At 41.3% G+C, this 15,336-nt stretch overlaps 4 protein-coding genes across 6 annotated transcripts; 2 read left to right on the forward strand and 2 right to left on the reverse strand.

The window, feature by feature from the left end:
* Positions 1-622: 622 nt before the first annotated feature.
* On the forward strand, positions 623-3,097 carry LOC108053119 (DET1 homolog). Its single transcript, XM_044460045.1, has 2 exons — positions 623-1,691; positions 2,095-3,097. The coding sequence occupies exons 1-2, from the start codon at positions 741-743 to the stop codon at positions 2,776-2,778; spliced, it is 1,635 nt and encodes a 544-aa protein (XP_044315980.1). The 5' UTR covers positions 623-740; the 3' UTR covers positions 2,779-3,097.
* Positions 3,098-3,186: 89 nt separating this feature from the next.
* LOC108047514 (extensin) lies at positions 3,187-3,997 on the reverse strand. Its single transcript, XM_017127721.2, has one exon. The coding sequence runs from the start codon at positions 3,919-3,921 to the stop codon at positions 3,289-3,291; it is 633 nt and encodes a 210-aa protein (XP_016983210.1). The 5' UTR covers positions 3,922-3,997; the 3' UTR covers positions 3,187-3,288.
* An 893-nt stretch (positions 3,998-4,890) lies between these two features.
* Positions 4,891-6,783, reverse strand: LOC108047513 (vacuolar protein sorting-associated protein 72 homolog). The gene is made up of 4 exons (XM_017127719.2): positions 6,546-6,783; positions 6,358-6,490; positions 5,515-5,815; positions 4,891-5,455 (listed from the first exon to the last, which is right to left on the reverse strand). The coding sequence occupies exons 1-4, from the start codon at positions 6,677-6,679 to the stop codon at positions 4,968-4,970; spliced, it is 1,056 nt and encodes a 351-aa protein (XP_016983208.1). The 5' UTR covers positions 6,680-6,783; the 3' UTR covers positions 4,891-4,967.
* Positions 6,784-7,063: 280 nt separating this feature from the next.
* LOC108048841 (transmembrane protein 214-A) lies at positions 7,064-12,953 on the forward strand. 3 transcript variants are annotated; one of them, XM_044460086.1, is made up of 8 exons: positions 7,064-7,286; positions 7,357-7,658; positions 7,716-8,330; positions 8,396-8,600; positions 8,794-8,939; positions 11,422-11,838; positions 11,950-12,068; positions 12,128-12,953. In XM_044460086.1, exons 1-8 carry the CDS (start codon positions 7,166-7,168, stop codon positions 12,240-12,242), a joined length of 2,040 nt encoding a protein of 679 aa, XP_044316021.1. In that variant the 5' UTR covers positions 7,064-7,165; the 3' UTR covers positions 12,243-12,953. The 3 variants fall into 3 exon arrangements, with proteins under 3 accessions (XP_044316021.1, XP_016985248.2, XP_016985249.2); XM_017129759.2 differs by lacking the exons at positions 7,064-7,286; positions 7,357-7,658; positions 7,716-8,330; positions 8,396-8,600; positions 8,794-8,939 and adding exons at positions 9,200-9,288; positions 11,212-11,331; XM_017129760.2 differs by lacking the exons at positions 7,064-7,286; positions 7,357-7,658; positions 7,716-8,330; positions 8,396-8,600; positions 8,794-8,939 and adding exons at positions 9,237-9,317; positions 11,212-11,331.
* The last annotated feature ends 2,383 nt before the right edge of the window (positions 12,954-15,336 follow it).

A 15,336-nucleotide genomic window follows, 5' to 3' on the forward strand; every position in this document is an offset into this window, starting at 1 on the left:
AATTTGTACTGCTGGTACTGTGGTTTACAAGATATTGTCCTTTTAAAAGTAATAGTCTTGCACAAAAAGAAAGGATTTTTCTAATTAGAATCGCTGTAACTCTGACAGGAACTGATATAATTTTAAAAGGGTTAAGTTTTCTAAGTAATGAAGTTTTTAAAACATACATTTTAAACTCTTCTAGGTGCTCACGTAGGGAATTTAAAAGTTAGGGCTTGATAGTGATTTGATCAGCTCAAAGAGAAAATACAGATTCAAGTTTCCCTTTTTTATGATGAAATGGCTTCCTCCCAAAACTCTGCTTTCTAAATATAAACTTTATATCGTAGACGAAGGGTCTTGTTTTAAACTTGAATTATCCTTAAGGTGCTTAATCTTTACTTTTAAAGCTTTTAATATGACATTTTTAAGCAAGAAAGGTAAAGTCGTATATTTATTTTAAGAATGTTTGTCTAAACAAATATGAGAGGCATAAAGTTTGGTTTTCTTATACCTTAATGTTAACCAAATAATTTAAAAATAAAATTAGAATAAAAATGTATATTTAAAATAAATTCAAAATCGAAAGCTTATCGATAGTGATAATTTCAGAAGTATACTTTGGGAGTCTAGCTTTGGTCACACTTAAATAATAGTTTTAAGAGTTGCGATCGGAAAGGGAACTATCTTTTGAGGAAAAGCGCCAAAAAGGTCGAGCCGGTTTCCCAGGAATTGTAAGGGCTCCTCCATGGTCAGCCAGAATGGCCTACGAGCGGCGCCTCCGATCGCAGAACCTCGTGCACCTGCTGCAGAACCGAGAATCCGGCTACACCTGCGCGGGCAGCCAGCTGGGCAGGATGCCCCGCTTGGCTTTCGAGCGTCCCTTCTACAAGTGTATCACGCCCTGTCTGACCATTGACTCGGTGGCGATTCCGCCGGTTTACCTGCGCAAGTTCACGCCGGACGGAAGCAAACTTCTGGCCTTCTCGCAGGATCAGCGCAGCCTGCACATCTACCGCTACAGGGGATTCAGCTGCGCCGCCGTGGGCGAATTGATCCGCCAGGCGGACGTGGGCAGTGGCGAGTGCTTCAGCAGCCCGGACAACATCCTGAAAAGCACGATCTTCGAGCGCCTCTTCGACACAAAGAAGGCGCTCAGTCTGCGGCTGTGCCAGGGCGACTATAGCCTCTACTATCTGCACCGGGAGTTCAGCGTGTTCCTGGAGGAGGGCCGGTATGTCCTGCTGGCGGCCATGGCAGTGCTGCGCGGTGCCCTGCCCACCGATGACTATATCCGGTACCCGGATCTTTTCGATAAACTGGACGCCTTTTCGTATGTGTTCTTTGTGGTGGACCTGAAACTAGGCGTGGTGAGCGATCGTCTCTTCCTGCCGCACGACTCCATCGTGATTGCCCACAATCACGGCATTTCGGTCTTTGGCTCCACGGTGGCGATCATGTCGCGTCTGCATCAGTGCATCTACGTCTACTGGGTGGCGGACGGCAAGTTCCACGAGCAGGAGACCATTGGTCCCCTGCCTCGGAACTTCATAGAAAAGGCTCCATCAGATTTTGACACTCTAGACGCGACATTGGTTCGGCCCATTACGCACATAAAACAGCGAGTTCTAAGCTTCCTGTATCGCCAAATTGATCCCAACTGCTCTAAAGCGCAGGAGAAACGCCAGGAGTTTTATAAAAACTTCGAGTTTGTAAGTATAATTGTGATTTCCTTCGATTTTCCAGTACTCAGGGGTGACTTAAAAATCTCTTTTAAAAGTTTTAACAATTAAACATAGAGAAATTTTTTTTAAAGAAGACGTTTAAAACCAAATTTCCCAGAAAAACATAAGAGAATTCTAAGCCTCCCTGATTATAATGAGAACTTTATGTTTAATCCAAACTCTTTCAAAAATGAATTCAAAAAAAAACAATATTATGTCTTAAATATTCCTCTATACCCTTAAAGCAATAATATCCATTAAAATTTAACTGTTTCATTTCAATGAAAAGATAATTTTAAAAATGTAAAAGTTATTTAAAAACGTATAAATCGATTCTTCTTAAATAAGAAAATATAAAAGACTGGGAGCAATAACACGTCCCTCTTTTTAGGTAGAGCACATGATTATGGAAAGAATGCAACTGGTGAACAAGGAACTTCTTCTGTTGCGCTACGAAGAAAGGCCAAAAGACAGTGAAACGATTGCCATGGCCCCAACACCCCGCCGCTTATATGTTTTCTACACGGTATCTGGTGAGGAAGTGGTGGGCGTGTATCCTGACTATTCGGTCGACCTGCTCCAAATCATTCTGCAATTCTACGATGAGATGAGCAATGTGCGATCGCTGCAAACTGGAGATGCGCCCTCATTGCCGCTGCACTTCTTTCTAAAGCAAAACTTCGTAGATGCCAACGAGTCGATTCCCTTCGTCCGACAAGCGGCGTTGCGCTTCAACCCCAGCGTGCCCGTCAGTTCCCAGAGCCTTTCGCCATCGCCCTATCTAAGGTTCAACGAATTCAGCTTTGACGATCGCCACGTATCGCCGCTGGAGCGACCCAATCCCTGCTCCGCCGAGCCCATTGTCTTCCGAGATCGGACCACGCAGTCGGTGAAGTTTAGACTGCACGCCGCGGCACGCAAGTTTATCAATCCTTTGGCACCGCGGGAGCTGTGCGCCTTCATTTGGCATCCGTTCGAGCCCCTGGTGCTCAGCATTCAAAAATGTTTGAACAGTTACGTCTATCACGTACATCTATACAATCACAGCACAGTAGTGGATCATTCAAGTGCCTGATAAGTATGTATATTTATATATATCATACATATAAGCTTGTTTTATATTTATAATATATGTGTTATAATTACATACATTCGATATAAACAATCCAACCTGAAATGCAATCATAATTAATAGCTAAATATTATTATTTGGACATACCAAATAACGATTCCTTTCAAAAGAAGATACTTAACTGTACATACTTTTAAGCTGTAGTAAACATTATTTTGAGACTTAAGACTCGTACAAATATTTAATTTTCATGAATTTCAGAGTCTTTAACTATTTTAGGTGATGTGAATAAACAGTCCTTTATTTTTTGTGAAAGAAAAAAGCATAATTTCTTTAATTTAATGATAATTTCTTTGAATTTTTTTTTTTTTAAGCCAGACAAACACACTAAATAATGTTTCCCTCAAAAAATAGGTTAAACAATTATTATATTTTTTTTATTCTCATTAAACTTTGTTTTGGAATTAAAACTCAGAAAAATATTTCCAATGGGCTTCACATTTAGTTCCTCGACTAAGTTGTGTTTGTGTGGTGGCCATCCTCGTTGTATTCCTTGTTGACCTTAAGGGAGTGATTGATAACGCTGGAGCCACCTGGAGGATACGATGGACCTGTCCCTGGTCCGGAAGCAGGTTGCTGTGACGAAGCCTGATTGGGGGGTGAGCCTGAATTCTGTCCTCCCGTCTGGGGTGGATATCCTCCTTGATAAGCTGGAGGATACTGGGGATACATCGGCGGTGGAGGAGCCTGTTGCGGCGGCAGAGGAGCCTGTTGCGGCGCCGGAGGAGCCGTTTGGGGCGGCGGAGGATTCGAATAGTAGCCAGGCATTGGCGGTTGGGGGTACGGATAGGAGTAAGTTAGGGGCTGTGGATACGGCGGCATTGGCTGATACGGCGGCATTGATTGATATGGCGGCATTGACTGATACGGCGGCATCTGATTGTAGCCATATGGGTAAGGAGGGTAGGGATAGCCATTAGGAGTCGGATAGGCGGGATAGTTGTACTTGTGTCCCGTGGACTTGTGCTTGCTCTTGCGCTCCCCGCTGCTGCTGCTGTCGCTATCGCTATCACTGTCCGCCCGGACCACTTTGGCGCATTGACATCCCAGTACCAGGAGGACTCCAATCGCAACCCAGTTTCTCATTTTTTGAATTATCCGCCACACGTTCTTATAATCTGAGCTCACGGGCTTGACTAAATCTTAGACATGATAATACCTTGTCCGTTCAGACAATCCAAATAACTAGCTCGTGCGTTGTTTTTGATAAGTAGACAAAACATACATATGTATTTACATCTCCGACAAGGTTTCGGCCGGGTTCACTAAATTAATTCCCTTTAAGATTTAAATATATCATAATAATATATAAAATGGGAAGCGAACATAACTATTCCGTATAATCTAAAGGCTTAAAACCAAACATTAAATAGGTTATCGTTCTTAGAAAATACAAAAATCATAACAAGATTGTAGTCAAACCTATTTTTTTAAGTGTCAGTATGATGCAAGAACCGAGAATTATATATTGTATATATGTATATACTTAGCTATTAAGTGTCGGAACAACCGCATTTCCTCTAGACTTATGTTATTTAATTCAAAAAGCTTGTGTGTGCTTATCAACTTGACCATTTGACAGAAATGAATGAAAACAACACATACAATAAATCTAAATAAGAAACTAGAAAGTTTAAGTAAAATTTAAAAATACCGCAAGATACATAACGCATTAAATAGGTTTTAATAAATTGGATGAGCGAGTTAAACTATCTTTTAAGTAAACGTTGTTATCATCTTGCTAAGTCAATAAACCGGATGCTGCTGGTAATTGTTCATTGGTTTAGGTCGTACTAAACTATGCCTTGGTTATAAATAACTTTTTGAAGATTAGGTTTTGGGAAAACCCCACACATTGATCCATGGCCACAATACTAATAAGTACATATGTGCATAAATATATTAGAAGGAGTGTGTTAAGTAAACATTGGCTCGTGTCGAATAAATTCGAGTGTTGAATTATAAATATTTTCTTCATTTGCAGTTTATAATAAGAGGTATTTGCAACAACCACACATAAAATGTTTTTGATTGTTTAGAGATAAATGCTGCAGCTCTGTTTTTTTTTGTGTGCCTATTTTTTATTCGATATATATATATATACTTAACAAACTATTGAATAGCTATCCGTTTTAGTTTTCCCCGTTTTTGCTGACAGCTGCTGAAGCCTTGATGCGATTCTCCTTGACCAGCTTGCGCCATTCCAGCCACTTGGCCAGCTCGGGCTGCTCACTGCTGCCACCCTGCTGCTCCAGCTGCATGTAGTAGGCCTCGCGCAGAATTTTGAAGGCCTGGATGCTGTAGTACGGCTGCTGGGTGACCGGGTCGAAGTAGCGGGCTGGCAGTCTGGTGATCGGACAGATGCCATTACTGACTTTAGGCGCCGGCTTGTGACGGAAGATGTTCTGGAACACCTTGTCGTTGAAGTCGTTCTCGACGGTGACGAATGTACGCTCACACTTTCCGGCGGAATCTTTTGAATCGACGGGATGATTGGATCCGCGAGTGGGCTTTCGCATGGCGGGCATCGTCAATGAATGGTATCGAATCGTGGGACCGGTAAACGTGCGCTTGGTGGGACGCGATTTCTTCTTCTCCAGCTCCATTTTCTGAAACTTTTCTGCCGTTTCGAAAGAAAAGTGTTTTATTAATGCGTCTGCGGAAGTGTTAGATACCCACCTAGAGATTTAATGTTCTCCTCTTCGGTTATTTTGGCCTCCTCCAGCAGCTCCTCCTGTGTGGGCATATAGTCCTCCACACGAACCTTCTTCTTCTTGCGCTTGCGGGCATCGTCCAACTCCTTTAGTCGAATTTTTGTAGCCTGTGTCTTGATTGCCGTGGAAGTACGTATGGATTTGCGTCCAGAGTCAAGGACCGTGAATCGGGGTCGTACACGCCGCTTGACCACTCCACCTCCAGCTCGTTTTTTGTGCAAGGCGGGTACGGCCTTTGTTTCCTTCTTGGCGGCCGGCTTAGTTTCCTAAAGGAGTCAAGTTATTAAAGCATGTTCCAAGTTGTTCTTTTAAGGCGTTACATAGGGTTTACTATCTTAAAATACCTATGCCCTTAATATTTTAAATAAAATGAAAAAAAATGAATACATTTGGTAATTTGAGAAATTAATTTAGGAACATTTTGCGACTCTAAAGTAGTTCACTAGTTGATATATCCCTTTCCGTTTAATTCCTATGCCGTTTTTGAGCTTAGCTTAAGAGCAAGGGACTTGCATTTTTTGGAATCTTATTAATATTATTATTTAAAATCCAATATCAAATAGCTGCCATATTTCTGCTATTCTGCATAATGGTATAGTTGCCATAGGAACCAAAGACATCACAAGAATCTGAACCCAAAGTCCAAAATCCTAGCCCCTATATAGACGCATAGTCTATATTATTTTTACTTTATAGGACTGGCAACTGTTTGCTACCTGTTGCATCGCTTTCAACAAATGCAATACACCCTTTTGCTCAAGGAATATGTAAGCCCATAACCAAAAAGTATTCTGAGAGTGAATCGCACCTTGTAAGCCTTTGTGTTGACGCCTCCGCGTTTTCGCTTCTTGTCGGGCGCGTCTTCCTGATCCGAAACCAGTTCATCCTGCTCGTCGATACTGAAGTCCGAGTCCACAACATCCTCCTCTTCGTCCTTTTGTCTGGGGAATCTGGGATTTAAATGGTTCTATATATCAGAATATCTCCAAAACTCACTCATATTCGTGGTCCTCTTCTTCGTCCTGAAATCCGCCATAGGACGTTTTGTAAAAGTCGTCTTCTTCCTCTTCATTCAGTAAATGGGCTATTTTGTTACCGGCATTGTTACGCCGGGAGCGTGAGGCAGCCATTATTTCTTAATTTTAATCGGAAACCTTTTTAAATGCAGTATTTATCAACTAAGCGTTTTTCAGAAAAATGTAATAAATGTAAACAAGCCATACAATGTGACCGATGTACGATAGTTCAAAATACCACTTAAGGTTGACAACTTGGATAAGCGTTTCATTTAAAAAATTTTGACATCCCTGATAAATGAAATTTGAAATGGGTTTCCGAAGTTTTTTCCGGTCATTTTCAGTTAAATGAGGTCTGTTTCGTGTTCACAAAACTTGTTAAAAACGTATAACAACTCAGTTACAATCACAGTATATTGTTTCTTATTTTTTGGTTTTTCCGCTACTGCTAATAACCTTTCCACTAATCAGCCACATCACATTAACGCCGCTAGCCAACACTGTTTCCATCGGCTTTGCTTGCTTGTTGCTTTTTATTCTGCCGGCGCCTGCATTTGATAATTTAATTTAGAACCACCAATTAACCGGACTGCACTCAACATGTCGGAACAGTGGGAGGTGGTCTCCAAGTCGCGCAAGCAAAAGAATCTGGACAAAAAGGTGATCGCGCACACGGAACAAAAGCGGATTGCAGCCCAGTTACCGAAACTCGAGGAGCTATGTAAGAAGTTTAAATAGAGTGCAACTGGCGATGCGTTTACAAGTTCCCCCTTTATCTTCCCACTCCACAGTGCCAACTCAGCGGTACCGCAATTTGTTCGGCTCCAGCGGCAATAACAACAACAAGTCCCATTCCCCTGCAAAATCTAGTTCAAGTACCTCGTCTTCCTCGAAAACCAATAAATCGCCAGTGAAGAAGAACCTCACGAAGAATGCTGGTGCCTTGGTTCCGAAAAAGTCAACGTCGTCATCCGTGGCAAAGCCGAAGACCTTGGAGCAGGCCCTAAGGAACATCACCCGGGATGACTTTGCTGCCCAACTGGAGCAGGTGAAGCTCAGTTGTCCTGGATCCGAGCTGCGGTGGCTGAGTCATGTAGGTGCTCCATGAGATGCCCCATAGAACCAGCTAAGCAATATCATTTCTCTCCAGATTGCTCTCTACTTTAATGGCGCCCTGTCCTACGAGTGCGATCCCATCTTCTCCGGCCGCTCGGCTCAGTATCCAAGCAACTTGGCCAGTGCCTCGCTCAAGTACTCGATTGTGGAGTTCCTGGGCAGCGTGGGCGAGCAGAATCTGGAGTACTTCTTCTACTCCCTGCTGGACAGCATGGCCACGGATTTGAACAACAACCAGACGGTGGCCGGTTACAAGCTGATCCTGCAGTTGATCGGTCAAAATTGGCCGAGCATTTGCTCCCGGAACCTGGCCAAGACTGCGCTGCTGCGGAATTCCTACCAAAATCGCAGCAACATATGCCTGAGCATCCTGTGGGCCATTGGCCAGGGCGGCTACCAGTCGCTAAACGAGGGCGTAAGAGTGTGGCAGAACCTGATGCTGCCCAACCTGGAGCTGAAGCAGTACACCAAGTTTGTGGTGGAGTACATGGAGCGGGCTCTGAGTGCGGCGGCAGCTAAGAAACCTGTGGACCCGTTGCAGCTGAACCAGCAGGAGTTCTTTGCCACCTACAATGCCCTGAATGCGCCTTACAACAACCTGCAGAAGGAGTGGCAACAAAGTCTGAAGCGGAGCGCGCTTTTGCTGCTTGTAAGCCCAGATGGAGTTGCTTAATGTTGCATATTATAACTGACTTTTGTTCCCTGTGCCTTTAGCAAAACTATATTGATAGTCCCGTGAAGCATGCCAATATATTCCTGACGCTCTTCCGCGAAATCAGCGGAAATTCCAAGCAGAATAACGAGATCGAAGGCTGTATTAGTTGCCTGCTTAGCAGCGGTCGGGATGATTGCCTGAGGGTGTGGCGCATGAACTACAAAAAGCAACAGTTGCCTAGTCTATTGCTACTAAAAGCTATAGGTAAGGCATACATAAATGATTTTTAAAATCGTCTGAGCCATTCACTTCCACCATTCGCTATTTACGGCACGTCTGTTTTTAATGACCCATCTCACCTGAAAAATGTTGAAGTTAAACTAAACTGTTGATTAAACTAAAGATAATTTCAAGCCACATTTTATCCAAAGCATTAATATTGACCATCCTTTTTAAGACGAAAATTGGACGACGTCTACCCACGAATTGGCTACGTCGTCCGTATTTCACTCTTTTCTACAAGATGTGGATAACCTTAACGACGAACTTCAAGCGAGCAAGCGAAAAGAAGGCAGCTTAGAGGGCTTGAAAGAAGTTTTGCTGGTAAGTGCGGTTCAAAAAACAGAATTTTTTTAAAATTTATTTGCCTTTTAAATTCCTATCTTATCTATTTTAAAAATATATACATAGAGGAATAACTCTATTTATTTCAATTGTACTACATATAATGAGTCGATATTTCATTTGAAATGATCTGAATGATTATAAAAACGATAAAATTAATTGAAAATTTCGTGAAATGCTAACTTGCTAACATTTTCGAGTTTTAAAGACTTAAATTTTTTGCCATTCTGATTAAACGTCTGGTCACACTGTAAAGTGGTTATCGCTGTTTACGAATTTGTTCCATCCACAGTCTGGTCACATCGCTCTCGTGAAAAGAAAAACGAAGGTATAAATTTGTGGAACTGACAAGCAAAAGTGAATAATTTATTGCAATCATTGCTAAAAAGAATGAATTGGGCTGATTAGACTGCAGGCAGTGAACGTACACCCATTTAGGTAGAAAAACCAACATATTAATCTGCTAACCAAACCCAATTTTAAAAGGGACGCTGCCAACGCGACGTCGCTGCCAGAAAGAGACGGAAAAGCCAGCCGGCGTTCTCCCGAAATTTCTCCCCATTTCAACTGGCTTTTCATCGAGAGTGAGCATAAATTAATGGTCCGCACCTTAATTGTCGGGCTTACATTGTTGTTATTGCAGTGCAAAGTGCGTTTCGGCCGTATGTGTGCGTGTCATCATTAACGGTGCTGCATGCGTATGCGTGCGCCCCTCTGACTTCGTATTGGTGGCAGCTATAGCTGCACTTTTCCCCATAGCGTTGCCATGCGGGTTCCAGTTGCCGCTAAATTTCTCCGAGCGGACGTGTTGCTTTCGAAAAGAGAGATTGGGCATCATAAATCCCATTTATCAGGCAACATTCGACCGCGTTCTTATCAGCACGCCCAATTTTCGATGATCTGGCGTGGCGGCCAAGCCGGCGGCATCACTTTTTTTTTCCTATTGCCTGATGTGTTCCAGCTGCGATTGGCCATCCGCTGGCCGCTCTTCTCCGCTCCCCTCTTGTTTGCCGATTGTGCGCAATCTTCGCACCCCTCTCTCCGCACTCTCACTCTCATTGCACAGTGGTGCAGCTTGGCGCTCTCCTCACCTGAAATTCTTCCGATGCCACGATTGCGAACCCGAAGGTCCAAAAAGAATTTAGGCTGCTTCAACACGTGGCATGTCCACTGTGACCCTGATTCTTGCCGGCCATCTCAGTGGTTTTCATTGCCTTTCTTTCTTTTCCTCCGCAAGCACAAAAGCGAAGAAATTTAGAGGCCATAAGCCATAGTTCATTCAACTCTTCTGACTTTATAGAAACATATTCATATGTGGAAGATTTTGTAAGCGTAAAATTTCTAAGCGACCCAATATGTGTTAGCTCAGATGAATCTTATTTTAAAATTACTTTTTTTTTACTCTTGAATTATTTAGAGGCCCTATCCCAAAGTTCACTCAATTTTTCAAATTTTGTTAGACAAACTTATGGAAAATTATTAAATATATGGCAAGAAAAGTCAGTTTTGTTAGCAGGGATAAAGCAGTTCGAATTCTTGACCAGCATCACCCGGCGAGTCGATCTAGCCATGTCCGTCTATCCGTTTCTACATCATTATATCGCTTTCAAAGAAATAGTCGGGTAAAAAGGGTCAATACAATTATAAATGCCTTGCTTTTTAACATATATCCACATATAAGGTATAGTATTTCTTAGCCAGTTTTTCAATAATCGGACGGCTATTTCATATAGCTGCAATAAGAACACTCGTAGAAAGTGGAAATTAAAATTAAAATTAAATTGTTTAACTTCGTTCCTTTCTTATTTTAAATGAGGGCAATAATTATTTCATATACAAATTGATTGAGTAAATTGAATAAAAGCGTTTTGGTTCTTATTTATGGGTTTGAGTTTCTCATTTTTAAGGCCCTCGATACGACGATGTAAGCTCTAATGCAGTAAAAGCAAGTACGCATATTGAATTTCAAGATGTAAGCTGGAACATCAAATCTAATTTTGATCATCTGAAAAAATGGATTGAGTGCACATGTATATGTATTTAAAACTTTTTTAATTATCCCCACTCGCGATATTAGCTTATTCTCACATCTTAGGTCATCGCGCTCTTATCCCGCTAAGCATTCGCAAGCAACCTTTTTTTCAGTAGCTAAAAAAGCTCGGTTTAAAAGCTTGCAAAGCCCATCATTCTTTTTAGCAAACAAGATTGCAATGATAAACACAATAATTAATTCAACATCTTTTGTGAACAGCTGAGGAAATCTATAAATACTCTTTGCTAATCGAAACTAAGTGAAATTAATTAGAAAATGGCTCAGGTTAAACCGAAAAGTAACAAACAGGGCGGCAAACCAGCGCCGACCGCCAAAAAGGTAAACGCGACTCTAGCAAATAACGCCGTAAAATAAGAGTAGCCTTGCCTTAACTCCTTTCTGATTATATTTAATTTTTGTTCCCAAAAGAGCGTCCAGGAGAAGAGCAGCGCGCAACAGAAGAAGAACAAACAGAATGCCGCGGCACAGAAAAAGAAATGCGGATGCTGCAAGTGGACGTTGGGCAGCATTTTCGTCATCGCCCTGATCGCCGGAGCTCTGTTCTACGACACCGAGGTGAACGGCAAGGGAGTGTTTGAGAAATCTGCCACTGGCAAGGTGCTGAAGAACGCCGGAGTGCTGCCTCATGTCCAGAAAACCTGGTACACGGTCATGGGAGCCGGAGCCCGGGGCTACAAGTGGGCGGAGGTGAATGTTCCGCCGTACGCGGAACCGGCGATCAAGACCACCGGCGACCTGTGGAAGCTGGCGAGGAATGCTGCCTGCAACGTCTACCAGAACGGCAAGGGTTACTTCGGCGCCAAGTGGCCCGTCGTGGCCAAATTCGTAAGTGTCTTGAAGATGAGATCATATCACGTTTGAATATGCAAAAACCAGTTTTAAATTAATCTCAGTACTACTTTCGGACTCCATTCTTAATATGTTTCTATTCTGTAGATTGACCAATACGTGCCCAATTTGTCTGGCAAGATCGAAGCCTTTGCTGCGGGCGTGAGCGATTTTGCCGTCAGCAGCTACGACAAGTCTGCCGCGCTTATCAAGGAAAAGGTGCTTGTGTAAGTTTGAAGCGCATTAATTATTTCAAGAATCCATTATAACTATGACGTTTTATTAGTGGCCGTCTGTCTCCCGAGAACATCAATCAGGCGCTGAACCAGACGCGTAATGCCGCTCTGGAGTACTACAACCAGTTTCACAAAAAGGTCGACGCATACGCCAAGCTCAAATGATTCTAAGCGTCAGGCACGCTTACCTCTCGAACAGCAACATCATCAGCAGCTGCAGCAGAAACCAACATAAAAACGCGTCATAGTAAATAGTGAAGGAAACCCTAATTTTTCGCAATTAGTTAAAAAAAAACAGAAAATGTTTTATCAGTCGAAACTCAAGAAGCCATTCACATTCATTAACAACAACTTCTCGTCAAGTCTAATTAAGAAAAAGCAATACGAGCAAATCTTTGTGGATGCCGACAATGTACACTAACAACCTAGTAAATTCAACCTCTATACTGATAAATTAGTTAAAAATTCTGTTGTACAACATGTGTTTAAACATTTTTCTCCGAGAAGAGAAACAATTTTTTAAATTTGTTTACAACGGTTTGAGAGTTTTGTAAAAATTTCGAAAATCAACAGCTACGAATCTTGTAATTGTAATTATTTAAGTGCGTTTTTTGTGGCGATGCGCGAAGTGTTAACTTAATTATGATAACTGAACTTAACAATTCCAACTGCATTTTGAAAGCAAACAATAGATTCAAATATTTTTATACTTTTACTCATAGTTTTCTTACTTTTGTGTGTGCATTTTTCAAGACTCCCCCAACATTTGCATTAAAGCGCGATCTTTTTGATTCGATCTAAAATCTCATTTGTAGATTTAATGGAATACACGATTTTGCATAAATAAAATAAAGTTGAAAGAAGTGAAGTACAGAATAATATTTGTTTTTCTTAAGCCTTTGCCCCCATTTCCCCATAACACAACAAAAAGCTATACTTACTGAAATTTGAAGTGTTAACTTGTACCACTCGACTTCATTATTCAAAAGACATTTTTTCAGATGTCTGCCACCACAATGTTGAAAAACAATACGTACATGCATCACATAGAAAACCTTTGGAATTTCTAGTCCCCATAATTGCTCGTGAAAAATCTATTCTTTCCATCAATTGTGTTTTTGATGGTATGATAATACATTTACAAAATTGTTGTAAGATCCAAGATGATTCGATCATGGAAACTTGCTTAAGATTTTCTGAATAACTTTAAATAGCGTCCACGTTATTTATTAAAAATATATAAAACTCATTACAAACGATATAAATGTGTAAAAAAAACAATACAATGAAATTTTTAGATATTTGTTGCTCTCGTTAGTTTGTAAATTTGATGCGGAACTGGTTTTTTCTGTTTTTCATTTTTGTTTTTACAAGAAATAGAATTGGAGAACAATCCGTCTGACGGGAGCGATTAATACTTCTGGCCATGGACTAAGAACTTTTACTCTACAATCAGCTGTACGCTTCTCCTCATTCATCACAATCGTAACTCTCTGTGGATCCCTGGCCACGGAATTGTCGTTCGACGGAGAGTAGTTGCCATTACGGTCGTCCTTAATTTCATCGCTAAAAAAACAGTATATTACAAATTTCTTATCCAGTCCACATGGTTCATGACAGCTTAAGCCAGAAACGTGTGTATTCATGGTAAGAATAAAATTTGCATTTAATTAAACTAATTAATGTGCTCCCCACCCTGAAATGGAGTTTCCTATCGAGTTGCGTTTCGATTGCCTAATAGGATAATTGTGTCCCGCTGTGTTAACTCGGTAGCAAGTTACGAACATCGTCTCTTGGTTTTGATTTTGATACAGAAGCTAAGCAATTGTTGCTTTCCGTCGGCCCTTTTTTGCCCGCCTTTTTTGAACATTCTTAAATATTTTATTATTCCTTAAAAAAATCCAACAAAATCGTTAGGTAAAATAAAAATAAATAGATATATATTTATAACTGGAAATAGAACTCATGTGTAATAAGTTTGTTGTGCACTTCTCATTTTTAAATTTTTAAGTAAGAAGTTTGCAACGAACTGAAATAGAAAATTCGACCCTATAAAGTCTACATATATGTTCTTAATCTTGTGTTTCTGTGCGCTTTTCTAGTTAATCTAATTATTTTTTTTATATACATATACATTTTTTTGTTCGATATTTTTGACAAAGAATCTGCAGGGTGTAAGAACATCGGCTTACGAAGTTAACTTACTTTTTCCGTTAGTAATTAAATTAGCTCAAAGAAATAATTAAACTGTGTTTTGGTATTAAAAGCAGTCCAACATCTACCCTCAATAAAAATTCCCCGTATTCCAGGGTAATTTTTTGATTGAAATTTAAGCAGTGCATTTCCCTTAAATTCGAGTTTACTTCCTTGAAAGGATTTTTTTTCAACGTACAAGTAGTGCAACGAAAGCAGTGTAATAAATTCTACTGCTTGTAATTTTTTAGAACATTTTTGGTCGAAATTGTAGCAGTGAAGATTTCCCAAGCTCCTGGTCTGAAGCAGTGTAATACATTTCCTTGCTTGTATTTTTGTAGAACATTTTTGGTCGAAATTAAAGCAGTCAAAATTTCCCAAGCTTCTGGTGTTGAAGGGATTTTTCTGTCAAACAAATAAGTAATTAAAGCAGTGTATTTATATCCACTGCTTATACATGTTTAGAACTTTTTTGATTAAAATTAAAGCAGTGAATATGTCCCAAAAGTCTGGACTTGAAGGGATGTTTGTGCTAAAAGGACATGTTAAGACTGCAGCTAACAGTGAAATGGCAACGCCGGGATGGGGAGAGTCGTCTTGAGGGTATGATTTCGGTCGGGAGGCTTGGGAGCGTTTCCTACGCTTTTCTGAGGGTCTCCCAGGGTCGTGGCGGGTGTGGGGGAGCGGGGCGCTACTTTTGGGGGGTCTTACGTTGGGGGCCGAGTTCGGAAAACTGAGAAATTGGGGAAAAACCGGTAAAGTTCAGTTTGACGGTCTGGCAGCACTGTATTTTGCACATGGGTAACACACGCGATGGGAAAACTGGTGTATTCGATCACTTTCCACGGAAAACTGATCGCGAGGACCTGCCCCCCACCCCGGGCTTCCGTCGACGTCACTTTTTTCTCGCGGAAAATGCGGCGGAACGGAGAATTTCGCGACACACAGATTTCAGGTCCAGGCAGTGTGACCACCATTGGGTTCAACGCAAATATAGGCGCTTTCTGGCCACTTTCGCATGGCGTTACGGGACATTTTGCTGTTTCTCCAAGGTGGTCATACAGTT

This window comes from Drosophila rhopaloa, unplaced genomic scaffold (genome assembly GCF_018152115.1).
Source record: "Drosophila rhopaloa isolate 14029-0021.01 unplaced genomic scaffold, ASM1815211v1 contig_2, whole genome shotgun sequence".
Classification (NCBI taxonomy): Eukaryota; Metazoa; Arthropoda; class Insecta; order Diptera; family Drosophilidae; genus Drosophila; species Drosophila rhopaloa.

Bases quoted from the DNA above. Each gene is read 5' to 3' on its own strand.
- LOC108053119 (XM_044460045.1), top strand. From the start codon at position 741: ATGGCCTACGAGCGGCGCCTCCGATCGCAGAACCTCGTGCACCTGCTG. The intron at 1,692-2,094 runs GTAAGTATAATT...CCCTCTTTTTAG, and splicing joins TTTATAAAAACTTCGAGTTT to GTAGAGCACATGATTATGGA.
- LOC108047514 (XM_017127721.2), bottom strand. From the start codon at position 3,921: ATGAGAAACTGGGTTGCGATTGGAGTCCTCCTGGTACTGGGATGTCAA.
- LOC108047513 (XM_017127719.2), bottom strand. From the start codon at position 6,679: ATGGCTGCCTCACGCTCCCGGCGTAACAATGCCGGTAACAAAATAGCC. The intron at 5,816-6,357 runs GTGCGATTCACT...TGACTCCTTTAG, and splicing joins TCAACACAAAGGCTTACAAG to GAAACTAAGCCGGCCGCCAA. The intron at 5,456-5,514 runs GTGGGTATCTAA...TCGAAACGGCAG, and splicing joins GGAGAACATTAAATCTCTAG to AAAAGTTTCAGAAAATGGAG.
- LOC108048841 (XM_044460086.1), top strand. From the start codon at position 7,166: ATGTCGGAACAGTGGGAGGTGGTCTCCAAGTCGCGCAAGCAAAAGAAT. The intron at 7,659-7,715 runs GTAGGTGCTCCA...ATTTCTCTCCAG, and splicing joins AGCTGCGGTGGCTGAGTCAT to ATTGCTCTCTACTTTAATGG. The intron at 8,601-8,793 runs GTAAGGCATACA...ATCCTTTTTAAG, and splicing joins ATTGCTACTAAAAGCTATAG to ACGAAAATTGGACGACGTCT.